This window comes from Bombus vosnesenskii, unplaced genomic scaffold, assembly GCF_011952255.1.
Source record: "Bombus vosnesenskii isolate JDL3184/JDL3185 unplaced genomic scaffold, Bvos_JDL3184-5_v1.1 scf7180000013298, whole genome shotgun sequence".
Classification (NCBI taxonomy): Eukaryota; Metazoa; Arthropoda; class Insecta; order Hymenoptera; family Apidae; genus Bombus; species Bombus vosnesenskii.
In genome coordinates, this window is record NW_022882948.1 from 278,608 (window position 1) to 303,577 (window position 24,970).

The 24,970-nt window shown below is 29.8% G+C and overlaps 5 protein-coding genes across 8 annotated transcripts; 2 read left to right on the forward strand and 3 right to left on the reverse strand.

The window, feature by feature from the left end:
- Nucleotides 1-810: 810 nt before the first annotated feature.
- Nucleotides 811-4,163, reverse strand: LOC117233663 (EF-hand domain-containing protein 1-like). Its single transcript, XM_033494161.1, has 4 exons — nt 3,759-4,163; nt 3,317-3,639; nt 2,676-3,124; nt 811-2,598 (listed from the first exon to the last, which is right to left on the reverse strand). Exons 1-4 carry the CDS (start codon nt 3,926-3,928, stop codon nt 1,681-1,683), a joined length of 1,860 nt encoding a protein of 619 aa, XP_033350052.1. The 5' UTR covers nt 3,929-4,163; the 3' UTR covers nt 811-1,680.
- Nucleotides 4,164-4,244: 81 nt separating this feature from the next.
- On the reverse strand, nt 4,245-7,729 carry LOC117233664 (sodium-dependent phosphate transporter 2). Its single transcript, XM_033494163.1, has 6 exons — nt 6,864-7,729; nt 5,983-6,752; nt 5,681-5,887; nt 5,399-5,609; nt 4,674-5,311; nt 4,245-4,571 (listed from the first exon to the last, which is right to left on the reverse strand). Exons 2-6 carry the CDS (start codon nt 6,184-6,186, stop codon nt 4,341-4,343), a joined length of 1,491 nt encoding a protein of 496 aa, XP_033350054.1. The 5' UTR covers nt 6,187-6,752; nt 6,864-7,729; the 3' UTR covers nt 4,245-4,340.
- Nucleotides 7,730-8,220: 491 nt separating this feature from the next.
- Nucleotides 8,221-9,180, reverse strand: LOC117233729 (cytochrome b-c1 complex subunit 7-like). 3 transcript variants are annotated; one of them, XM_033494284.1, is made up of 4 exons: nt 9,021-9,180; nt 8,880-8,927; nt 8,511-8,677; nt 8,221-8,412 (listed from the first exon to the last, which is right to left on the reverse strand). In XM_033494284.1, exons 1-4 carry the CDS (start codon nt 9,055-9,057, stop codon nt 8,335-8,337), a joined length of 330 nt encoding a protein of 109 aa, XP_033350175.1. In that variant the 5' UTR covers nt 9,058-9,180; the 3' UTR covers nt 8,221-8,334. The 3 variants fall into 3 exon arrangements, with proteins under 3 accessions (XP_033350175.1, XP_033350174.1, XP_033350176.1); XM_033494283.1 differs by having other exon boundaries at nt 8,850-8,927; XM_033494285.1 differs by lacking the exon at nt 8,880-8,927 and having other exon boundaries at nt 9,021-9,170.
- Nucleotides 9,181-10,678: 1,498 nt separating this feature from the next.
- Nucleotides 10,679-13,522, forward strand: LOC117233728 (polyadenylate-binding protein 1). Its single transcript, XM_033494282.1, has 4 exons — nt 10,679-10,871; nt 11,427-11,737; nt 11,817-12,762; nt 12,845-13,522. Exons 1-4 carry the CDS (start codon nt 10,679-10,681, stop codon nt 13,285-13,287), a joined length of 1,893 nt encoding a protein of 630 aa, XP_033350173.1. The 3' UTR covers nt 13,288-13,522.
- Nucleotides 13,523-16,874: 3,352 nt separating this feature from the next.
- LOC117233727 (tudor domain-containing protein 7-like) lies at nt 16,875-23,952 on the forward strand. 2 transcript variants are annotated; one of them, XM_033494281.1, is made up of 17 exons: nt 16,875-17,072; nt 18,425-18,574; nt 18,777-18,985; nt 19,064-19,167; nt 19,310-19,421; nt 19,492-19,821; nt 19,880-20,047; nt 20,182-20,538; nt 20,626-20,793; nt 20,874-21,131; nt 21,257-21,502; nt 21,577-21,927; nt 22,012-22,229; nt 22,310-22,523; nt 22,670-22,788; nt 22,895-23,046; nt 23,132-23,355. In XM_033494281.1, exons 2-17 carry the CDS (start codon nt 18,493-18,495, stop codon nt 23,353-23,355), a joined length of 3,312 nt encoding a protein of 1,103 aa, XP_033350172.1. In that variant the 5' UTR covers nt 16,875-17,072; nt 18,425-18,492. The 2 variants fall into 2 exon arrangements, with proteins under 2 accessions (XP_033350172.1, XP_033350171.1); XM_033494280.1 differs by lacking the exon at nt 16,875-17,072 and having other exon boundaries at nt 18,493-18,574; nt 23,132-23,952.
- The last annotated feature ends 1,018 nt before the right edge of the window (nt 23,953-24,970 follow it).

The following is a 24,970-nucleotide window of genomic DNA, read 5'->3' on the forward strand; positions in this document are numbered from 1 at the left end:
TTATATTATTCATGGACTGCAAAAGTGAACTAAAACATTATATGAAAATAATATTATAGTTACTCTATAGTAACTTATATGATAATGATTACTGTACTATTTTATGAAAATTTCATGAGATATCAGTTTTATTGTTAAAATTGACTGTTACTTTATTTTGTTTTAATGTTTGATACACTTTTTGTCATGGTTTCATTATTTTATAAATTCCAGTTGTTTTTACTGAAATAGAAACCTTGTGTTTTTGTATATTGGAAAAAAGGAATATGTATACTTTTCATGCCCATTAAGAAAACGGCTCCTTTAAAAATAATATCAGTAAATTTAAACAATTTTTCACAAATTATATGTAGAAAATTGAACACTAATATAACAAGAATTGCTTAACTAATGTGGATTTAGTAAACTAAAATATATAAAATAATAGATTCTATCTTAGATTTGATTACATTTTGCTGGTAGTTATATATACACATTTACATATACGTAGTTACATATAGTAATTAATTTGTAGAAAATTGTAAAAGAAGCAGTAAAATAAGGAAATTTGAGTTAAGTTTTTATAAAAATTAAATTACTTTTTCATTGCAAATTAGTATCATTTTTGCATATGATCAAAGAATTAATTACAAAGTAGTGACATGAGATTTTGAGTTGATTAAAAAGTTTGTACAAAATTAATCAATGAATTAAACCACAGAGTAGTTTAATGCAGATTTTTTAATGAAGGTATGCATATTATCATAACTACTTTTGCATACTCAATTATAAACAAGAAAGGGAATCTGAATCATATACATTACAAATCTCTTTTCTTGTTTTTATATTGTAAATGATTAAAAAATAAACACATTTTATTAAAGTAATATATCAATATTAAAAATTTGTAGTCAATGTTTTTGAATCACTTTAGCTTATTTATAGTTTACAAGTAGAATAAGTTGCTCAGAAAATGGACATGTAGTAATGTCCAATAACTAAAAATAACTGAATAAAAATTAAATCTATTAAAGTTCTGTATTTCAGTTGAACAGCACTAAAATATTTTGTTAGACTATTTACTAAGAAGTATTTTATGGGAAATTATTATTGAAAATAGTTGCTTTTTTCAATCATTTTAGAGTTCTGCTTAAAAATGTTTGAATTCCAAAGTTTATCTAAACTTTATTTTATGGTTAATATAGCACATGCTAATGTATACAGACGGTGTATCTGTATATTATCATTGTATTATAATATGCAGACATACAAATAGTATACTTGTAATGTACTACATTGTTTAGTATTTACATTGTATAATTGTATTTGATTAAATATTGATTTGAACTATAAATTTAATATTCAAATTGAACTATTACAGAATCATGTATGCAGGCAATGAATTATTCAGAAAATATGAATTTGATTTAGTTTTGATTGCAAGTTCTGTAATTAAAAAATGATAAAAGATTGAGTAGTAATTGCGTTCAACGTAATACATGTATAATACCGATGTTTTATGATCATGCGTTATCAGATACTAACTTACTTAAAGCAATTATTTAAATTAAGAAAACCATATTTTAAAGTGTGATAAATTAATGTATATTTGTAAATTTGTTGAAAATATTGTGTTGAACGTAATTATTGATCAGAAATAATATTTCTTTATCATCATTGAACCTGATCATCCCATTTTATTTACTTTTTTACTTTGTTTTCAGTAAATGTCTTTGGATCTTGATGAGATGATTGTTTATTATTTGTTATTAAATCTGGACAAAGTTCTTCTGGTGGTGGTGTGCGTGGTCGTAATTCACCGTGTTCTCCTTCATATCGACATTTAGTTTGAATTTCAAAATCCTTTATACATTGTTTCATATTAATATCTCTTGCAACGGTCTCTCTAGAGGATTCAAGCGATTGCAATTTCGCTTCTTCATTATCTTGAATCTTTTTCGTTTCTGTCCCTATATCGGTGGAAAGTAAATTTTGCTTAACTAAATAATTACGAATACTATCTCGTACTTTTTGTGGAAACTTCTCAGGATTCGCTTCAATGTAACGATACACAAAGAGATCAGCGCCAGTTATTATGAAATAATGATTAAAAATATTAATTTTTGCACCGACATAGAAATCTTGAGGGGTATAATATTCTGGATTATCTCTTCCAGTCTTTGGTTTTGCAACCAATGTTGCTTTTAGGAAACAACCTTCGCGACGTCCTGAGTTACGTTTTTGAAGTTCCTGTACGAGTACAGTACCGTCACTTAAACTGTATTCTAAAATAAAGTCGCGACTTTTATCCTCCGGATGTACCATGTCTATTTTCATAGAATAACGTAGTTTTCTAGGGAAATTAAGAAGTTGTCGAATGACATCTTTCTTAGGTGGTTCCGGTATAAATGATAGACAAGAAACGTAAGTATCTTCAGGTGTACCGAAGATTATATGTGGTGGAGGTTTATACTCTGGTGCAGCTATAACATCTTTTGTTGGAAAAGGAATTGCTTCCGGTTGCGTTATTCCTAACATATCTGAATAATATTTTCGTGTGAAGGAATCACAATCATGCAAAAAAAATCGTCGATTGAATATAAAAACTGTACCACCTATCTGCAATTAAAAAGAAAAATACATAAATTACAACATATTAATACACACTTACATTTATAAATTATTTATAGACTAACTAAAAAGTCACTTGGTGTATAGTATTCAATGATCTCTGGATCGCCATATTCCATATATGCAGCAGGATGAGTTGATGGTAAATTTTTCCAATCCTTTGGCACTTTCATTCTTTTTAATAGCATTGGTACCGGATCTTTTCCGCTATTCGGTTTTTGTACTTCACGAACAGCGATCGTATCGTCCATCAAGAAATACATAATCTGATAAATATCGTCATCCCAAGTTGCAGTAAACAATAATACCATTTTATCATATTCTAAAAATCGTCGCCTATCATCATCTGATATTTTTGTAATACAAGTTAATGTTTTCTGCTTGCTCAATCTCAGTTCTGTATAAGGATCTACAGGAGGTTCTTCCTTATCTCCAACATCTATACCTTGGCTATTTAAATACTCTCTAGTAAATAGATCGCAATCAATAATATGATAGACTACACCATAAATACCTGCAAGCCCATAATAAAGCTAAATAAAAGATAAGAAAAAATAATTAATATGTCAAAAGATTATAAAAGATAAATGCAGATTTATTTTTCTTTATTAAAGAAAATAAATTAAATAAAAGTTGGACTCTTTGCCGCCTCTTACTAATAAACGTATGCATATACAATCATAGCAGAAACATTTTTATAACTTACATACGTCAATTCCAACATTAAAATCTTTCCAATGAAATGTGTCGCCATTTATATTTTTTATAATTTTATCACGTCTAACAAGCTTGCCTTGCTGAAAGCCGACATTATCAATTGCAGGCTCAATTACACATATAGTATCATCCTCCAAATGATATATTATATTAACATGACGTATACGAAAATGTTCATCTGGAGAATTAAAAACTCCTTGACGAAAAAATGCTTTAAAGCAGAGGCATTTCTGCGCAAATAGCGCATAGTGTGGAATGAATTGTCGATATGCATATTCCTTTACACGACCATATGTTAATGATGGATCATAACTAAATTTTAATTAATGTCATTACACCAAAAAGATTGAAAACTTATATAAAATTAAGAAAAGAACAAATCAGATTTTACAAAAATGAATTTTATATTTTTGCGTTTATTTATCACTTACTGTACACAATCCTCTTCTTTTACATAAGCACTAGATGCAATATCTATTGGTCTTCCTCCGATACCACTGTGTCTATCACGTACTACACGATAACCATTTAAAAAATGAAATTTTTGTAATAACCTATAGTCTTTGATCTTTAAAAGAAATATGTTCTCGCTTAATTTCATTGAATATAATGATTGTAACAATTAATTTAAATAATTTTTCAGACTTACATTTGGATCTTGAAATGTATAGCCTGGTATAAGTGGCAGATTTTCCATATTAAATTTTAAATTATTTAATAAAATATATTTTCAAGAAGCATCTCTATTGAATATCTATTGAACTTGTAACTGTTAAAAAGATTGTTTAGATTGGTTTCCATAACAACGTTATTTTATATTGATTTAACAGTACTTTAATTGTTATATTACTTATCATTTTAACTATAAAATTATATAATTGAATACATAATATATTTATAGATAAAGAATAACTAAGTCAATTTATATTTGATCTTTATTTTTGCATAAATTATTGACAACAGTAGCATTGGATGGTTTTCACTAAAATGGATTAGTTGCCTTGGCATTAAAGTCACAAACTAATTATTTCCTTAAAGATAGCCATACATCCTGCAGACAAGCAACCAGCCACTGGCACTGTAATTAACCATGCAAATGCAATATTACGAAATAACTTCCACGAAACTCCCTCACCACCTCGCGAAGCCCATCCCACACAGACAACAGATCCCACTTTACAATGAGTTGTTGACACAGGTAAACCAGCCTTACTTGCCAACAAAACTGTTACTGCTGCTCCTACCTATAATTTATATTTAATAATATGTATTTATGTAATAAATGTTACAATGAACATTATTTTTTTCTTAGGTATTATAATTTTTCATTTCTAAAATGTGTATACCTCTATAGTAAATCCAGTAGTTGGTGTAATCCGTGCTAAATCTTGTCCTAAAGTTTGTATTACTCTACGTCCCCATACCCAAAGACCAGTTGATATTCCTAAACCACCATAAAGTAATATAAGCAGTGGGGTTTCTGCTTCTTGCTTAGCTGATCCCTCTGCATACACAGCCCAGAGTGCAATAAGTGGACCAATTGCATTACTGACATCATTACCACCATGAGCAAAACTGCCAAATGCTGCAGTTAATACTTGCAAGAAAGCAAAGAGTTGAGATACTTCTGGTGGTTCTTCGTTTTTTCTTTCAATTTCAGTTTGAGCTCCTTCAATGTCTGATCCTGCTACCATTAAGAGAGGGCTGGCACTGCTATTGCCACGTAATTTTGGCGCTGCTTCTTTTGCATTACCATTATTATTACTGCTACTTGGAGCTTCAGAAATAACAGATAATGCTGTTGTTTCTTTTTTATCACAGGTACCAAACTTAGTTGTTGTTTTTTTGTTGCTACTTAATGAAAGTAATATCCTTTTCCTTTGCCATGGTACAACAAATAAATAAACAATTGCAGCTGAAAATAAGCCACAACCTAATGCAGCAAGTACACTACCCCACCATGGCACTCGATCTAACATCAAAACTAAAACAGACATTAATGAAATGACATCAATTTTCCCTGAAATAAAACAAAATCAATCATTGCAACACAAATACAATATTTATTTACGTTTAGGTCCATCATGTGCAACTGATATAACATTAATAGCAATAGTAAGTCCATATGCTAATGGGAGAATATAAAGACCTTGTTCTAAAGGCTTACTAGATTGAAGTACTGATTTTCTTAGAACCCAAAATATAGCACCTGATACAATTCCGCTAAGTACAGGGCTTGCAAACCAAGATGCTGCTATGTTTGCAAGAGCTACCCACTTGACCTACAAATATGCTTATTACATCCTGGAATATTGTTTATTTATTTTTAAACTAACATAATAATTTTACTAACCCCTGCAGTACCTTTACACACAAGTGAGAAACCAACTGTAGCACCAACAATGGAATGTGTTCCAGAAATAGGTAATCGCAATGCTGTTGCTAGTATTAACCAGATACCAGATCCAGCTAAACTAGATAATGCTCCTACCATTAGTTCTTTTTCATGGCCTTCGTACAATGTTACATTTAGTATACCTTTCCTCATAGTATCAGAAACCTAAAGTAAGCATCAATTAATATATTTTAAACAAAATAGTGTAACATAAACACAATAGTGATAGAGTTTGTAAAATATATAAATTTTGAAAATACTTTATAGCCAATGAGTACAGCTCCAGCAATTTCAAAGATTGTTGCCAAAATGCAAGCTTGGAATATTGTAAGTACTCCTGCACCAACACTTGTTCCAAAACTATTTGCAACATCATTAGCTCCGATTCCAAATGCCAAAATAAAGGCCACTATGAATCCAACCACTACTATCCATATCAAATTCTCATCGTATGGTATGCTCATTTTTAATTACTTTAATGACTATTTCCTTTGAGCTATTGATATATAGATATTTTTACTTCTATACATTTGTCAGTAGATCATTGTGTTAGAATGTTCTCCTGTCATATTATTTGTAGATAATACATTGTTGAATAAGAGAACATGGATCAAGGAAGAGCTTCCAGTTTTATCTGTTATGCATTTACACATAAATACTTATAGTTCAGAATATATTTCTCCATTTATATTTAAATTCCTATACATGTGTAGATATATATACATACATATATATATGTATATATATATATTTAATAACTTTATTTTGCTTTTAAAACAATCAATTTTATAACTTTGTACACATAGCAGAGGTAGTATTTTGGCGCAGCACCTGATATATATAGCATTGTTTTTTCTTCATACAACAATGTATAATTAGAATGCTTTTAACAGCATCAAAAGAGTTATTGTGCAAACTCTTTAAATTTTTTACTTTGTATTAAGTATAAAATATTGTGATCAATTTTATGGGGATTCATTATCAGTGTTTTCCTTCCTTGAAAATACACTGATCGCTGTTCATCCGGCATCTGTAATTAACCGAAATATATATATTTGACATAATATTCATATACGTCTTAACTTTCCTACATTAACATATAAAAGTTCTTAAAAGCAATGCAACTATTTTATTTTATTACCTTTGTTCACACATTATAATTGTCCTAAAATGAATTTTAAACAATGAGGTACTTCACATCCACAAAGCGAATTTAATTATCGTAGTAAAACGTTTTGTCAATTTTCTCACGCTCGACTTTGAAGGGGTGGCGTTACTCTTTCACTTTTCATATAACAGCACTTGATATCTCGATTAGAATTCACAATCCTAACAGAACTGACTTAAACAGATATTATTGTTTCTCTCCATGCGTGTACAATGGAAAATGTAAAAACTTATTATCTCGTTACAAAAAGGGTATGTGTACGAAATGCAACGAAAATTCGAAGACTACGTACTACTTTTACGAACACTAGTTACGAACACTATTAAGTTCATAAAAGAAAAAGAGAGTAAATAATTGGAATAAGAGAAATCTTCGATCGTGCGTTATATTAAATTTGTATATAACAATTTTTTAAGTTGTGATTTCCAATTACCATTCTTTGTATTATCCTTTATATGATGTTCCGTGTGGTTTTCACTTTAAAGCTTTCCTTTTAAGAATTGTGTAAAAGATATGCATCGTATGTAATGAAAACAGAAAAAAATTACTTGAAAATTTGCTAAGAAAAAAAAAGAAAAAACGGAAATAGATTTTTTTACTCACAAAACTTAAATTACTTTGTATAAATCTTTGGTAATTGGGGATGCCGCTCAGATCCGCGTGGGGGTGAAATATTGATCCGCCATTTGCCCGCGAAACTCTTATAAGTATAATGCGAAAATTATTTACTGCATCGCAATTCTGTCGTCTTTTATATATAAATCGATAAAAAAATTGATTCTATTCCTCACATTTACAAGCCCGTGAAGGCTTCTCTTTAATGTCATCGCGCTCATTAACAATGTATGTATTACGCACTAACTATGCGGCATAGATTCGTGGGGGAATGATGACTAAGTCATTGCATAAAGGGCGTTAAATGAGTTCCAATTAATGCGGACATAACTAGCAATAATCACTTCCTCTTAAATATATCATTAAACAAAATAGTCACCCACCTAAATCTTCATTAATTTTAGACGTTAATCCTGATATTTAATTTCTTTTAACTGCTAATATTTCAATGACTTCCATTGTCCTAATATTTCAAATTACTAATTTTACACTTGTTTTAGTTAACTAATTTTTAATTTAGTAACTAATTTTACATTTGTACGATATGAAAATATAAATGAAAAATAATTAAAGAAAAATGTTTTAAATGAATCATATATATAGAATAATTTATTTACTTTAATATTTAACAATGAAACATATATAACATATAAAAAAATACTATCAATTATGTAACATTTCTCACATGGCAATAACTATATTTGAAACAATGGAATTTAAGTGCCTAAAGATAGTTTATTTAATATCTGTATGCTATATACACAAACCAATATCTTGAAATTACAATTTAAGTGTAAGATGAATATATTTATTACTACATTATTATAATTTACTCTGCATCCCATTTTGCTCTCTCTGCTCGTTCTCTTCTTACTTCCTCTACATAGGGTGTAAGGTATTCTACATCCTATTTTGTAACAAATAAAGTAATTAATTGTTCCAAATACAAAATAATCACAAAAATATTTAACATGTAAATAGATTCTTTGAATAATATTAAGTTACCTCTTCCCATTTAGTCCATTGTTCTTTTGGTAAAATCTTATGTTCAACATCTAACTGTGTGGCTCTGATAATTCGGAAATTACGTTCTTCTACTAAATGAGGCGGTAATCGCCGTAATGCTTCTAATACAACTTCATCCTCCCACAAAAGGTCATCTTTATATAAACCTAAATTTATATAAAATTAAACATTTAGAATGTACACTTTTATGTAAATTCTATTAAATTATTTAAACTAGCATTCCACATTTCATATTATAAAGTAATAAAATATCTCATCTGAAAGATATATTCATATAATAATTATTACACGAATATATATAATACAAGTAATACATACATAAAAATATAATATATGAATATTTCATACCATACTTATTAAATCCACTAGCATTATATGCCCATTTTTGTATGTTTGCTATAAAACACGACATACATATAGATATATAATTATATAAGAGTATAGCACTTTTCTAATGTACAAAATTTTATAAATTATAAATTTACTCACGATATTTTTGTATTATGTATTTAACCAGACTAGCCATATTAGACCTTTTACGTACTTAATGCTAAATTGCTCACACTTGCAGTTTCCAACTGCTAACGTTCGTGCTTACTCTCACTACAATAAAGTGTATAGTGTATAGTTACTCAGCATCAGTATATCATCTCAATGAATTATCTGAAGTACTTTTAATGTAGTATACAAGTTATCTTATGTTTGTGCAATTGTATAAATTATCATATTTTAGGAAAATTATAATATAAATAAAGGTATAGTTGTGAGCTGTATAAAATATCAATTTATTCATCATCATTCAGAGATACATATGTATTTAAAATAAAATGTAAAATTTGGTACATTTGGATGTTTTAAAAAACGTTAAAAATTGATATTTTTATATAAGAAATTTTATATGTATTATGATAATTATTTCGTTTATAAAAGTAAGAAAATATATTTTATTTATGTGGTATAAGACAGATATGGGTACAATCGTATAAACAGGTCCAGACACTTGCTAGGGAAAACCGTCCGTCTTTTGAGTCGAACAAAATCAACATGAAGGACTAAGAAAAATATATTTCTATGAGACAGACAGAGACCAGTAGAATGTCTATCTCTGCTTGAGACATTCATAGTATCTCTGTATATGTATGTACGTGTCACGCATGCGCAGAATAAGACCTTTTCTTAGCCTCCATCTTGATTTTTATGGACTCAAAAGAGTTAATGGGGTTTATTAATATTTTCGGTATAGGAGTGTCAGTCCTGTTTATATGACAATCGTCACGATTGTACACAACAACCGTACTTTTGGTATAGGAGTGTCCAGTCTTGTTCATATGACCACAGGTATGTACACGTGATTTTTGCTAGGGGAAAGCATCTATCAAGTGAAACCGAAAATGTTAACATGACGACGGTTTCAGAAATCGCTTCGTGCATGTGTGACATATATATATACATAGATATTGTAAACATATCGAGCGAAACGCTTTCTGAAACTGACGCCATATTAATTTTTTGGCTTCACTCGATGGATGCTTTCATCCATAGTACTATAAACTACTTATATAAATCATATAAATTATATAGTAAATTATATGATCTAACTGCCCGGGTCCAGGCTTACGGTCATACAAACATAAACGATTTATATGACTGCTGTGCCTAGACTATCCCAGACTTGTCTTTGATCATACTAGGAACATTTGAAAACAACCTAGATTTGAATGTAGATGGCAGTGCAATTCACGAGAGGGACTACTTTTACAAGCGTGCAAATGCGTTGTATGGTTACTATATAATCGTGAATAGAACTACTTCCGCCGCCTCTTCCTCTGAAAGAGTAGAGATGTGAGGTTGTGTCTCCTTTTGAACAAAATAGGTCACACAACCCACTTCCATTCGTGAAATAACTCTTCTATAAAAAAAAAAACCAAAAAAAATATAAAAATTACAAAAATATACACAAAAAAATCGAAAAACCGTAGCTGAAAACCGCGAAACGTAAGTAAAGTGTGGAAAAAAATAGTAATCAATTGCATTACGAAGGACAACGTGGTCGGAAGAGCGCAAGCCATATTGAAGGAACAAGAGATACCAAAAATCAGAGAAATTTTTCAACTTAAGCAGCTGCACGACGAGGGAATAATATTATAATGAATCCTGGAGCTCCAAATTACCCCATGGCCTCACTTTACGTGGGTGACTTGCATAGTGATATCACGGAGGCGATGCTTTTCGAGAAGTTTTCCTCGGCTGGGCCCGTACTCTCGATACGCGTCTGTCGTGATATGATTACTCGACGTTCGCTCGGTTACGCTTATGTTAACTTCCAACAGCCTGCTGATGGTGAGTATGATCATATTTATTTATTTCAATATCTTTTTTTACTCGGATATCTTACATTTTTTCAAGATACATCATCCTTTATTACATCATTTGTCCGTGCTTGACACGTGTTTCGAATCATACGATACCACCATATTGAAACCTACTTCGAACAAAGTAGTAGCAGTTGATTGGATTGAGTCATGCCTTATTTTTTCTATTACTTTTTTTTCGTTTTGAGGAAAGGTTTTGGGATATCGGATATTTTGATACAAATCTGCTAGTCCTAACAATAATAGGTTTTAATATGTGATATTTATTATATATATATCTGCGATCGTAATTTAAATAAAAAATTAATTTATTAATATGTTTGTATTATTGGGATACTTTATGAATTATTTGTATATGTAACATGTAGATCGTTTGTAATTTTTTACGAAATGATTGGACATTTCTTTAAATTTTTAGTTCACAATTATATAATTAAAAAAAACAACAATTTGGTCATTGTTACGAAATTTAATGTAGATTTTTAATAATAATAGCAAATAAATAAGTTTTTGCTCATTTTAGCGGAACGTGCTCTAGATACCATGAACTTTGACATGATAAAGGGGCGGCCAATTCGTATCATGTGGTCTCAACGTGATCCTTCTCTTCGAAAATCTGGTGTTGGAAATGTCTTTATTAAAAATTTAGATAAAAACATAGACAATAAAGCAATGTATGATACGTTCTCTGCTTTTGGTAACATACTTAGTTGCAAAGTAGCTCAAGATGAATCTGGCGTTTCTAAAGGTTATGGTTTTGTGCATTTTGAGACGGAGGAAGCAGCAAATAAATCCATTGATAGAGTTAATGGCATGTTGCTTAATGGAAAAAAGGTAATATTTTTCTTATTATTATTCTTTACTTATTTAATCTTTTTTAAAATAATCTTCATAGTATCTTTTCAATGTGCAGGTATATGTTGGTAAATTTATACCCCGTAAAGAACGCGAGAAGGAATTAGGAGAGAAAGCTAAGCTTTTCACCAATGTTTACGTAAAGAATTTTGGGGAAGATATGACAGACGACAAACTTAAAGATATGTTTGAAAAATATGGGACCATCACCAGTCATAAAGTAATGATTAAAGATGACGGAAAATCTCGAGGTTTCGGTTTTGTTGCTTTTGAGGATCCTGACGCAGCTGAACAAGCTGTACTTGAATTAAATGGAAAAGAGGTCGCTGAAGGAAAGTGTATGTACGTCGGACGGGCACAAAAGAAGGCAGAGCGTCAGCAAGAACTTAAGAGGAAGTTCGAGCAATTGAAATTAGAACGTTTAAATCGTTATCAAGGTGTAAATCTATACGTAAAGAATTTGGACGATAGTATAGATGACGAGCGGTTGCGCAAAGAATTTGCACCGTTCGGAACTATTACCTCTGCGAAAGTTATGATGGAAGAAGGACGCAGCAAAGGCTTTGGATTTGTCTGTTTTTCCGCTCCTGAAGAAGCTACAAAAGCTGTAACAGAGATGAACGGTCGCATAATAGTTACTAAACCATTATATGTTGCTCTGGCTCAGCGTAAAGAAGATCGTAAAGCACATCTTGCTTCTCAATACATGCAACGTTTAGCAAACATGCGTATGCAGCAAATGGGTCAAATATTCCAGCCTGGTGGTGCCGGAAATTATTTCGTTCCCACTATTCCACAGCCGCAAAGATTCTATGGACCTGCACAGATGGCCCAAATTCGTACAACTCCCCGGTGGCCAGCGCAACCTAATCAAGTACGACCCAATGCACAAACTGGAAGTTCAGGTTTTGCTACGATGCAAGGTCCATTTAGGGCTGCACCGCGTGCTCCTACTGCACAACCTGGTGCTATGCGAAGTACATTGTCTGCTCGACCTATCACAGGTAATGAAGGTTAAATTTTTATAAAATTTATTTTCGAAATTTCAATTATAAAAACTTCAACTTATTTTATTTGTTCTTTTAGGTCAACAAACGGTTGGTGGTGCAAATATGCAAAATCGTTCCATGGCTGGCCCAGCAGTCGGAGTTACAGCTCAAAGCCGTCCGTCAAATTACAAATACACTTCAAACATGCGCAATCCTCCACAAGCAATGGCAATTCCTGCTCCTACTCCTGTTCAACAAGCCGTTCATATTCAAGGCCAAGAACCACTAACTGCCTCAATGTTGGCAGCTGCTCCACCGCAAGAGCAGAAACAAATGTTGGGAGAGCGTCTCTTCCCATTGATTCAATGTATGTATCCGCAACTTACTGGAAAGATCACTGGAATGTTGTTGGAGATCGACAATTCAGAGCTCCTGCACATGTTGGAGCATAATGAATCGCTGAAAGCCAAGGTTGAAGAGGCCGTAGCTGTATTGCAAGCTCATCAGGCCAAACAGGCTGTGGCTTCTAAAAAAGAGTAAACATCTTAATTAAGGTATTATTTTATTCTTCTTTAATCGTTCGTAACATTGTTCAGTTTTTCTTACTCATTCTGCGATTATCCTTGGTTTAATCAAATTTTTTCTGAAGCTTTATGGTGGCTTAAGGATTATTACATGCAAGAATGACAGGAACAAATTGTTATTCAAAACTAATAATTGGTCATGAAAGGGTTTTTCATCAAGTTTTATGATAATAAATTTTCCTTTAAAAGTATCAAATGAGTTCATTCTTTCCCTGATCCTTATTTTGATTTAAATGTTTTTTTTTTTAATTATTATTAAGATATTTGTATTCTTACTTTCATATGACACATGTAATGAAAGTATAGAAAATAAATTATTTGAAGAGTTTGAACTGCAATTTGGCCTTTATTGATTACATTGATTAGAATTATATGTTAATATTTGTTGCCTTTTCTTTTTGTAATAAACTGGTATAAAGTATCAAATAGTTTAATAACACAATTTAAAAAATGTGCGTTTTTATTAACCTATACTTTGTATGCAAGTTATATAAATTTAGAACTATCGGGATAACTTATTTTATAGATCATTCTTTGTCAGAAATTGTATAAGTTATGAATAAATAAAGTATATAAATTTTGTTTTATTATCCACGTTATTTTGGCACATGTTTTAATATTAACAATTAATGATAACATTATCAATATCTGGGATTATGTGTTGATATTAATCAAATAGCAGTAAGTATTTTCTAAATTATATATTTCTAAACTTCAATTATTTTTATAAAAATTACACAAAGTACGATCAGTGATCTTGGTAATTAAGTGTAATAAGTAAGAACATAAAAGAGACAGGAACTTATATTTATATCTGTAAAATTCGCACGAATTATTGAAATATAAATAAAAATAATTAGTAGACTGTAGATTTTTCCGCATTTATAGAAAATGTAACATTTAAAAAAATGCACATAATGTACAAAAATATCCAAAGTATAGTATTTATTACAATATTCAGTGAATGAAATAAATTTCTACTTAGATTCCACTTGTTTAATTAGATTTGTAAGAATACTAATTAGTATAAAAATCTGTAATCTAATAATGAGAATATAATGCTGTAATAACTGATAGTAGTATATATAGTGATCATAAGAAATGCTTATTAGATACAGTGTGTCTTACGAACTCTCTTCACCTGAAATATTTCTTTTACGAGTAAAACGAAGAAATTATCTGAAGAAAAATTAAAAACACATCCGTATTTTTCAAACTCAATTTTTTTCAAAACGAGGTGTCGGATAAAAAAATCTATTCTAGGTTCAATCTCTAATCGGTTGACCACGTTACGCTGTACAATAAAATTTAATATACTCTCAAACTATTTTTTCATTTATTACCAAATCCAAATCTAAACCGGCATTATTCAATTATTTCAAATAACGAATTATTCTAACTATTTTATTACGTTCATTGTAGAAACTTTTTTCATGTCGCAAGATTATTTGCAATTAATCTCCTAATTATAAGAAATTATAAGCAAATATGTTGTTGGTACAGGCTTTTGACGAGACCTACACGCAGTATGTTCTTCTATACTTCTTAATTAAATATATGTTTGGCTCTTGGGTATTTCTGGTCGTTGAATATTTTTTTTTTTAATTATGATGGTGAGTTTAGTGCCTTTTGTCTCAAAAGTCCTGTACCTTGATTTGTATACTATTGTCAAGGAGATCGGTGACCTGGAGATTCAGATGAATTCCTATGTGGTCTACCTAGGTATTTTGTATTAATTTTCAAGATTTCTTTTCCCATTTAAAAATTACATAACTTGTTTTTTTATTCAATATCTTTAAATTTTTGAGAGAAAAGATTCATTATAAATAAATAAATATACATATGTACTAAATATTTTTTATTCCGATAACACATACAATAATAACCTATATGTGTGAGGACCTCGTGGTCCCCGCAGGTTCCTGGACCACAGGTTAAGAATCGCTGGTTTAGAGTAATGTTGGCAATCTTAAATAATAATATCGATTGTTTGACCGCTTCTTCAAGTTGTTTTAGGAAATACAATGTTGCTAATTGCTGATCCATAAAAAGTTCCAAATTTCTTCAATTTAGTTACGTAGCTAACTTCTTCAAGTTAATTATTTGTTTTCATAGAAATAGAACCGAAATTCTTCAATAATATAAATAGCCTTGCATCTATTGACTTTTACGGCGTACTACAAAGAACAGACAACAGAGAAAGTATCCTTTCCTCCATTTCAGGTCAGCGCTACTAAAAATAAAGAACATCTGTTTTATTTCAAGAGTAGCTTGTTTTTATTGAAATCCATAAAGTATTCCGTAAAGCATGGTCATTTCGTAAACCTTATATATAATAAGCGTATTATAAACACATCCTGATATCTGGTCTTCGAAATTTTATACGCTAGCAAAGGAGAAGGCATAGTTTACGACATTCTCAAGTGACTTCGCTATCTCTTCCTAGAACCAGAGATAAAGGAACCGAGGTAATCGCTGCGAGCGTTCGAAGCTTCGCATTTTCAGACGTCGCAATTATAAGACGTCGGGGCCCGTTGACTCACGCACTAAGTAGATAAGGACTTAATTTATAGCACCCTTAAGTGTTGACGCTTTCTCTATCCACAGGGTGACGAAGGCCAGGCAGCCATCCTAGGTGTTCGAACTTCACATTTTCTTACATTCTCAGATACAAAATTTTTTTTTATTTGATAGACTATTTACAATCAATTCTCATTGAGAATTATAAGCAAATTATTTTGGCATAGTACTGTAACTTGGATTATAAGAGTTTATAGTATGTTTGATTCTAGTTGAATCTAATGCATAAATCTAAATGATAGAAAATGGTAATTGATAATTATTATCAGTTAAAAAGATTAACTGCGATACTAAAGAAAAGTGGGATGAAATTCTAGGTAGATACCAGCTTATACGTAAAAGTATCAAAGAAATATATATGGTGCACATAATATCTCATCAAAGTTTAATTCTTTAAAATATTCTTTTCATAGTATTATGTCTCTGTATATGAGAATTAAGTTATTGTTAAAAGATTACTTAAAATTGTTTCAAGATGGAGAAAACTTACTATGTTTTATTATGATAATGAGTAATAGCGATTAGATTTCATTTAAAAGTATGATTAGTTAGTTGAGTTAGAGCAGTTTCGATTTTTTTTATATTGAGTAGATCTAATATATAAGAATTCCTATTAAGCTTAAATATTATTATAATTAGTTTCAAATGCATGGTATATTTATAAAACAATTAAATTTGCTTAAAACTACGTTTGAACGTTATTGAAAGTTCTTAAAATAGTTACTTAATATTATGCATTATTATTAATATTATATGATTATTATTAATAATTTATCGTTTGCAACGCACATATAAATATTAGTAACAATTAGAAGCATATAATAGAAAATTATGACTTCTTAAATATACCGCTACTTAAACCTGGCCGATGATTGGTTCATTATCTAGAAATGGAGGGGGTACAAGAAGAGTCTGATTGGATGAACGAAGCATTTCGTGTTCAACTTCAACAAATAATATGCTGGATAGTTCTCTGCGGAGATGTAATAGAGTTTGGAAATCGGTTTTCACGAATAGTGAAGAGAAGGCAATGTTCGAGATAGATTCAGTCGAGCTATTGTCAAATTATGATATATTTGTATAAGAAGTGATAAAGTTTAGTGGAGTTACAAGAGAAGTTTATAATATATTATATATGTGCGACATTTGAAGAGAAATAAGGTACCTTTGATTTTTATGCATGTATAACGGTGGCCTAATTTTTTTTCTTGAAGTATTCTCCCAGTGTTCAGATAATTTTGAAATTTCAATAAATTAAAGATTGTTATATATTACTAATTTATACTTTGATTAATATAAGAACGATAATACCTACCGAAAATATGTGAATTGCCCATAATTTGATATGCAGCTGTTGCCACTGCTTTTTTACATTCGATTTTGTGTACTCGTTACATGTCATCAGGAATTATGATTGGTTTATCTTTTCATATGACGTCAAAGTAACGACGTATTTAGTTTTGCAAAATAAGTGTACATAATATTTATGTCGTTTGTCAAATTTATTCCAGTTAGTAAGCGTATAGTTAGATAATATTACTATGGTACAATTACGTAGCTTAAACTATTACATTAGCTCTCGTACTGTGACTTCGATGTATATGTATAGGGAGTGTACATGGTTTTAATTAAAAATAATATTAAAACTAAATGTTGTATATATCAATATATGTATAAAATTTTGCAGTAAAATTTTATGAAGTATGTGAATTAATTTTGTCATGAGAATTTTATGGTAGAATGTAAATATTTGGAAGCGAAAATGTTTTTTTTATAATGTATCAAATGTATTACATCGTATTTTAAATAATTAGTAAGTATCTATCCTTTGTTAACAACAATATGTATTTGACAATTTTGCGTGTTTCACCAATTTTTACACCACCGATCTGATCGCCATTTGCCGGCATTATCCGAGATCTCAATTATAAGTCAGAAATACTAATTATTGTATATTTCCAATCCTTTGTTTCATTCTCGCATCAGTGTACGATATAATTTTAAAATATATAACAGAAGTAAGTTGTTGAAAAGAAACTACATAATATTTATTGTATTTTATCTCGTTTAACATTTCCAAAGATGCAATTCTCATAACTTGATTGTAATACCTTTTGTCAAAGCATAACATTTTTCGTTAAGCATATGTAAAATATTGAAGAATAATAAAATAATCGAACATAAAAATTGTTTGAAAAATATTTTATACAATTACTATTTGTACTTATATTATAAAAAATATTTATATTATTACAATAAGATTTATATTTTACAAATATCTATAAATGTTTTTTGTATGATTTTGTTTTAAAGTGGTTAATAAATAAACAATATTTACATTATATTATAAATAAACATTAACCCATTAATGTTGTTCTAGTAAATTAATATAATTTTTTTTATAAGTACTAAGCATTTAATTAGTAATTATATTATTTAAACATTATTATTCAGAATGTACTTCGTTAAAAATTATGTATCAAGTCATTTATCTGATGTTTAAATGTTTTCAGAATTTTACTTTGTAAATATAATTTATATACACATTTATTAACATTTTTAAATATACAAAAAAGCAATAATGGAAAGAGAAGAAGTAATAAAAAATGTACGTGCATGTCTCATATCTTCAAAAGGTGGAGTCAAGATGGACGATCTAAATAGTAAGTTCTTTCTTTTAAGGAGCTTTTTTTTATCACTATTTAATCTTATTATAATTTACTTAAATTTTCATAATATTCATTTGGAATGTTTATATTTCTATAAATCATACATATATTAACTAAAGTAAATAAAAATTAACAATTTTACATTGTATGTTTATAATGCAGCTGTAAAAAATATTTATATTAACACTTTTTGCAGAAGATTATAGATTGCTCATTGATGAAAATATACCATTTCGAAAGTTAGGGTATCAATCTTTGGTTGCCTTTTTACGTACTGTCCCTAGTGTTAAAATTACTGAGAAAGGAAAAGATTGTTTTGTGGAGGCTGTACCTACTGGAGAATCTGCACATATTACAAAGTTAATTGCTCGACAAAAGACAGCAACTAAAAAATATAATAAAATGGTAGGTCCGTTATTCATCTGTACTGTTTTATATCATTTTATTGTATATTACATTATTTTTAATGTTGTATTGCCTTAGGTAAATACCAAAAGACCAACGCCATTTCGTAAGCCTATGATGACAAGAAATTTTGGCAATATAAGAAGTTTTAATAATAATTTATATTCACAAATGAGTGGAAAGTAAGTGTAGAATGCATCATCTATGTTTCATTTTTTTATGTCCTAAATATTACATATAAAAAATAACTAGAAAATAATCTTTCACAAATAATTAATTCTTTTTTATATTTTTGAACACACATTTGAACATTTGTTATTTTAGACAAAATATGTATTTTCCTGCAATGTCAACCAAAATTACTGTTCATCAAAATAGTGAGAAACCCAGATATATACAATCTAATTGTGGTATACCACCAAGTTCTCCTAGTAAAGTAAGTAATATATACCTGATGAGATTACATATTTTGGTACTGAAGGAGAGAAATTTATTTTAATTTTTAGAGACTGAAAGATAGACAAGTGAATTCTGTTTTATCAACAAACCAAAGTATTAACAAGTCTAAAGATGAGACACAAATAAAGAACAATCTAAGGACAGTAACATCTGTGATAAGTCAACATTCAAAGAATGCTAATATCAATGTGGAAATGCTTCCTAAAAAAATTTCAAGTCCAAACGACAGACTTAAAGTAAATCCTATTCCTTCATTGATGGATATACGCACCAACATTTCAACACTGCCTCAATCACCTGAAGTGTTGTCACCTTTCTCACCTGGACAAGTTTTAGCAGATGGTAAAATGAAACTTCAACAATCAACAAAATTACCTGTAAGTATTTATCAATTACTAAATTATACAATATATGATTAATAAGTTATATTTGTAGGCGGCATTAGGTAATACTAGAAAAATTGTGCCAAAATTACAACCTACTGATCCAAGAGAAGAATTGAAACGAAGAGCTAGTGTACTAAATCTTGCAGAACCTGTGTATCAAATCTGTCCTACAACAATTAAAAATACTAAAGAACCGGCTGTGTTTGCACAAGTTAAGGTTTGTGAAATTGTTTTGATATTTTTCTGAAAGAAATTATTCATATATTGAAGTATAAATTAACGACAATAAGAAATAAATAGTAATTTATAAGTAAAAATAAAAAGTATAAAACATTAAAAATATATTTCTAGATTGGTCCTCACGGATATTCAAGTTATCCGGAACAAGCACATACTGAGGACGAGGCACAAAAGCTTGCGGCGAAATTTGCCTTGCTTGATCTAACCGAAAAATATGGTTCATCTTCCTGTTTTAACGAAACTAAAGACAAAAGCATAATAAAAGAACGAGTTTTGTCCATAATAGATGCTCATCCAAATGGTATCTTTATGCACCAGATACCCATGTATTATAAACAACAGTACGAGGAAATTTTACCTGGAAACTGGGAAAAAGTTATTGAGACAAGCTCAGAAATTGTTTTAGAAAAGGGTGTAGATAATTCGGTAATTCTACGTCGGTTTACCTCGTCGGATTTACGTGAAAAGGTAAAATAATGAGTTTTGTAAACTATAGGCTGTTTTATGTACGTATATGAAAGAAATACATTTATTATTTAATATATATATTTTTAGATACGAAATACAACATCATTAAAGACAGATAAAATACTACTGCATCCAATTGGCCCTGTTGCACCTGGACAATTGCAATTACCAGAAGAAGAATTTTGGATTGTGTCTGTTACATACGTTATAAGTACTGTTGAAATATGGGCTAGAATTGTAGGAGATGCATATAGTGTAAGTTAAAAAGAATTCTTTTTATATATAATCTTTTTTTATAATTATTATTTATATTTACTTACGTGATCTTTATGTAGGATGAATTTGACATTATGACCACCGAAATGAGGAAACATTACAGTAATATTCAACAATCTCTAAAAGCATCACTTATTGAAATTGGAAATTATTATGTTGTGTTTGAAGACGAATCATGGCACAGAGTTCGTTGTGTAGATTTTAATATCACAACTGGAATGGTTACAGTTTCATTTATCGATTATGGTGATGAAGATATTTACCATTATAGTAGATTACAAATATTGGATAAAAAGTTTTGTGTGCTTCCTGCTCAGGTATGATATTGATGAATCAATGATGAATCGCTTTGACGCAACAATATAATGCCATTTTTATTAAGATATAAACTTTATAATATTATCAAATATATTTGTAAACAATTGTGTTAAATTATATATAGGCATTAAGGCTGTGTCTTTATGGTTTGGAAGATTTCAATGACTGTGATAGCACTGTGATAGCAATTGAAAAATGTCTGCTTGACCGTGCTTTATATGTTGAAGTACGAAATCGCAAGAAAGATCAGAATGATCTCTCTGCGACAGTTGTGTTTTATGATACGCATGGACCAGATGACATTAATTTAAATTTAGAATTGTTTAAACAAATCTCACAAAACGTATTAGTTGCTCCTAAATTAGATGTGGTAAGTACTTGTTTATATTCCAGAAGATGTTCTTGAATTTTCGACAAAAAGTAATGTGTTTTTATTATTTATAGGAGGGACAAGTATCAGAAGTATTTATTTCTCATGTAGAACAAAATGGTGATGTTTATGTACAAGTGCAGTCTGAAAGTATGAAACTTTTGGTTAATTTATTAAATCGATTAATATGTACTGGACTAAACACAGAAGATCTAGAGAGTTGCATCGTAACCACAGTTGATTCTAGTAAAACATACTTTGTGTCAGTAAATAATAATTGGTACAGGGGGAAAATCGTAAGTGACAGCTTTTACAATCAATTAAGAGCATTTTTAATTGATTTTGGTAAGACTGTCACTGTAACAAAAAGCAATCTTCTTTCTTTAGAAACATTATCTCAAGTTTTAGCAAATTATCCTCCTCAGGTAAGATTTTAATTTGGATATTTGATAAAAATTTAAAAATCTAATATATTAGAACAAATTTTAACGATGCATTCATAATAATAGGCATTGAAGGTACATCTTCATAACATTGATAAATCAATGTTCAATGAAAAGATGGTTGCGAAACTTGTAGAACTTGCACCAAAAGGTGAACCACTTATTGTAAAAGTTGTATCATCTATAAAGGGGACACCAGTTGTGGAATTATTTAAACGAATTCAACCAAGTAATATGCTTGTTTCTGTCAATAACACCTTAGCTCTTGAAGAGGAAATTACGAAGTATAGTATATGAAAGTATTGATAAATGTTACTACAAATAAGAAAATAATAAGCAATTGCTATTTTTATTATATTTGCAGAACACATGGGGATGGTAACAATAATATAAAACCAAGGAAACGCATCGAACGTATGAATTCTAAATTCGCAGGAAGTGAAGATGATGACGTTGTAAAGTCTTTAAAACCACCAAAAATTTCAGGCATTGGCGAATATTTTGATGTTCATGTAACAATGGCTGCCCATCCCGGAAATTTTACTGTTCAACCATTTGACGATAAACGTTCATTAGAGGTAAATGTAATTTTTTATGTATTTTGTTAGGTATAAAATATGTATTACAATTATATATATAATTAGACTGTATTATTTTATAATTATATTATATAAAAAAGTATATATTTCATATAAATTAAATGTATATATTTTTATAATTTTAGTTAATGATGATTCAATTACAAGAAGCTTGTCAAGTATACAAAGGTCCAACTCCAACTCCAGAATCAGTAAAAGAAGGCAAACTTTATGCAGCTCAACACATTGACAGTCACTGGTATAGGTATAATAAAAAGTGATCCATAAATACATATTTCAAGTCTGAACTTTACATTATGGAGTTATTGATATTAATTAATAATTTCTATTTATTCTCAATTATTTTTAAGGGTATGCATTTCAAGTATCATTAAAGAAAATATGGTTAGCGTTTACTTCTGCGATTTCGGAGATGTATCAGTACTACCATTAAATAAATTACAACCTTTGAAAAGTGAATTCTTAGAACTACCATATCAAGCTATTAAAGCAAGACTTGCTGGTATGTAATTGTTTTATCTTCCAGTTTTAATTTGTTTTCAAGATGCAGAGTTTTACTTCGTAAATTTTGTTACTAATTTAAACAGGTATACGACCGATTAACGTTGACTGGTCTGTTGAAGATAGTTTAAGGTTTCAAGAATTAGTCGTGGATAAAAATTTTGTATCAATAGTTTACGAATCTAAGTCTGATGGATTTTCCCCGGCCGATACTATATTGGGTTTAAAATTGATAGATGTTAATACAGCTGAAGATATTTACATCGATCAACTTTTAATTGAGGAAGGTCGAGCTACATTAAATGATTAAAGCGATATATACTTAGATACAGTTGATATAAAATAGGAGTATCATAGTGAACACTAATGGTTAAATTAGTTTTGACAATTTCGGCATGGAATACATGTATTTGTTTCCTACATAAATGCTAAGTGATATCTTTGTACAGTTTTACTGTTTTACGCTCGAGAATTTAGTTGTTTGTATATAAAAATAATATTTCTATTTAATAGTATATGCAAAACCCATAGCATCGTTAACTGTTCTAAACAGAAGTAATGAAAATATAATAGAAACTATATGTATATGAATGTATCAGGTCTGTAAGTATGAAACCGGAATTTGCCTATAGATGGCCCTAGCTGATAATGTAGTTATCACTACTGCGTCATTGATGCCAAAAGTCTTTGTTGACATTTCACAAACATTTTTGACTCAGAACAATACAAGTTTCATACAACAGCATAGTTTGTAATAGCGTTGAACATGTCAAATTTTGTGCCTGGAAACTATGATTTGCGGACAGAATTGATTTTCTGTTACCATTTGAAGAAAACTGCTGCAGAATCGCATCGAATGCTTGTCGAAGCTTACGGTGAGCATGCTCTTGGTAAATCACAGTGCTTTGATTGGTTTAAAAAATTCAGAAGTGGCAATTTTAACCTGAGGAACGAAGAACGTGGAAGACCACCGAAAAAGTTTCACGACAGCGAATTGCAGGCATTGTTGGATGAGGATGATGCTCAAACGCAACAACAACTCGCTGATCAATTAAACGTGACACGAGAAGCCGTCTCCATACGTTTGAAAGCCATGGGAAATATCTAGAAGGTGGGAAAATGGGTTCCGTATGAACTGAATGAAAGACAGCAGGAAAACCGAAAAACCACTTGCGAAATGTTGCTCGCTAGATACAAAAGAAAGTCATTTCTCCACCGAATTGTGACTGGCGATGAAAAGTGGATATATTTTGAGAATCCTAAGCGTAAAAGATCATGGGTAGCTCCAGGCGAACCACCGACATCGACTACAAGATCAAATCTATACACATACGTACGTTTGGTACGTAATACGTGTATGTGTACATTATACATATACATATATTATCAATGTCTATATCTATAATTATGTCTTTGAAAAGTTATAGCTTTTTATTTTTCAAGAAAATAATAATTTATTGAACTAACTTTTAAACATTATATATACACATTCTTATAGAGTATTTTATATATTTTTGTTATAATATTCTATGTTTTTAAGATTCTTTATTTTTTCAAACTCCTTAAATTTAATTTTTGTTCTATATTAACAAGTTTGGCTGTGTCATATAAAAGACAACAAAACTGTGACGGAAACTGACAAAAATGTTTTGACAAAAATTAAAAGCATTCCATTTTTTTTTACTTCCAATACATTGGTTATTCTTCATTTTTTTTTAATTATTTGTGTTAGGGTATTAAACACCCTAGGGTAACATGCTATTCACGAGTGATTGCAAGCTATTGTTTGTGTTTTGTATGTGATAAATACTTTGTTGTTTACCTTTTTTTCTATTATAACATGCTTTCAATTTTGTTATTGACTTGTCAATTTAAATTGTTAACATAATCTAACTATATATAATTTAAGAATATTATAATATGTC

Bases quoted from the DNA above. Each gene is read 5' to 3' on its own strand.
- LOC117233663 (XM_033494161.1), bottom strand. From the start codon at position 3,928: ATGAAATTAAGCGAGAACATATTTCTTTTAAAGATCAAAGACTATAGG. The intron at 3,125-3,316 runs GTAAGTTATAAA...ATGGGCTTGCAG, and splicing joins TAATGTTGGAATTGACGTAT to GTATTTATGGTGTAGTCTAT. The intron at 2,599-2,675 runs GTTAGTCTATAA...TTTTAATTGCAG, and splicing joins ATACACCAAGTGACTTTTTA to ATAGGTGGTACAGTTTTTAT.
- LOC117233664 (XM_033494163.1), bottom strand. From the start codon at position 6,186: ATGAGCATACCATACGATGAGAATTTGATATGGATAGTAGTGGTTGGA. The intron at 5,312-5,398 runs GTAAATAAATAT...TGTCTGTTTTAG, and splicing joins TGCACATGATGGACCTAAAC to TTTTGATGTTAGATCGAGTG. The intron at 4,572-4,673 runs GTATACACATTT...TATAAATTATAG, and splicing joins CTACTGGATTTACTATAGAG to GTAGGAGCAGCAGTAACAGT.
- LOC117233729 (XM_033494283.1), bottom strand. From the start codon at position 9,057: ATGGCTAGTCTGGTTAAATACATAATACAAAAATATC. The intron at 8,678-8,849 runs GTATGTATTACT...ATATAAATTTAG, and splicing joins TTCATATATTATATTTTTAT to GTTTATATAAAGATGACCTT. The intron at 8,413-8,510 runs GTAACTTAATAT...GTTACAAAATAG, and splicing joins AATGGACTAAATGGGAAGAG to GATGTAGAATACCTTACACC.
- LOC117233728 (XM_033494282.1), top strand. From the start codon at position 10,679: ATGAATCCTGGAGCTCCAAATTACCCCATGGCCTCACTTTACGTGGGT. The intron at 11,738-11,816 runs GTAATATTTTTC...TTCAATGTGCAG, and splicing joins TGTTGCTTAATGGAAAAAAG to GTATATGTTGGTAAATTTAT. The intron at 12,763-12,844 runs GTAATGAAGGTT...TTGTTCTTTTAG, and splicing joins GTCTGCTCGACCTATCACAG to GTCAACAAACGGTTGGTGGT.
- LOC117233727 (XM_033494281.1), top strand. From the start codon at position 18,493: ATGGAAAGAGAAGAAGTAATAAAAAATGTACGTGCATGTCTCATATCT. The intron at 20,048-20,181 runs GTTTGTGAAATT...ATATATTTCTAG, and splicing joins CTGTGTTTGCACAAGTTAAG to ATTGGTCCTCACGGATATTC. The intron at 21,928-22,011 runs GTAAGATTTTAA...TCATAATAATAG, and splicing joins TAGCAAATTATCCTCCTCAG to GCATTGAAGGTACATCTTCA.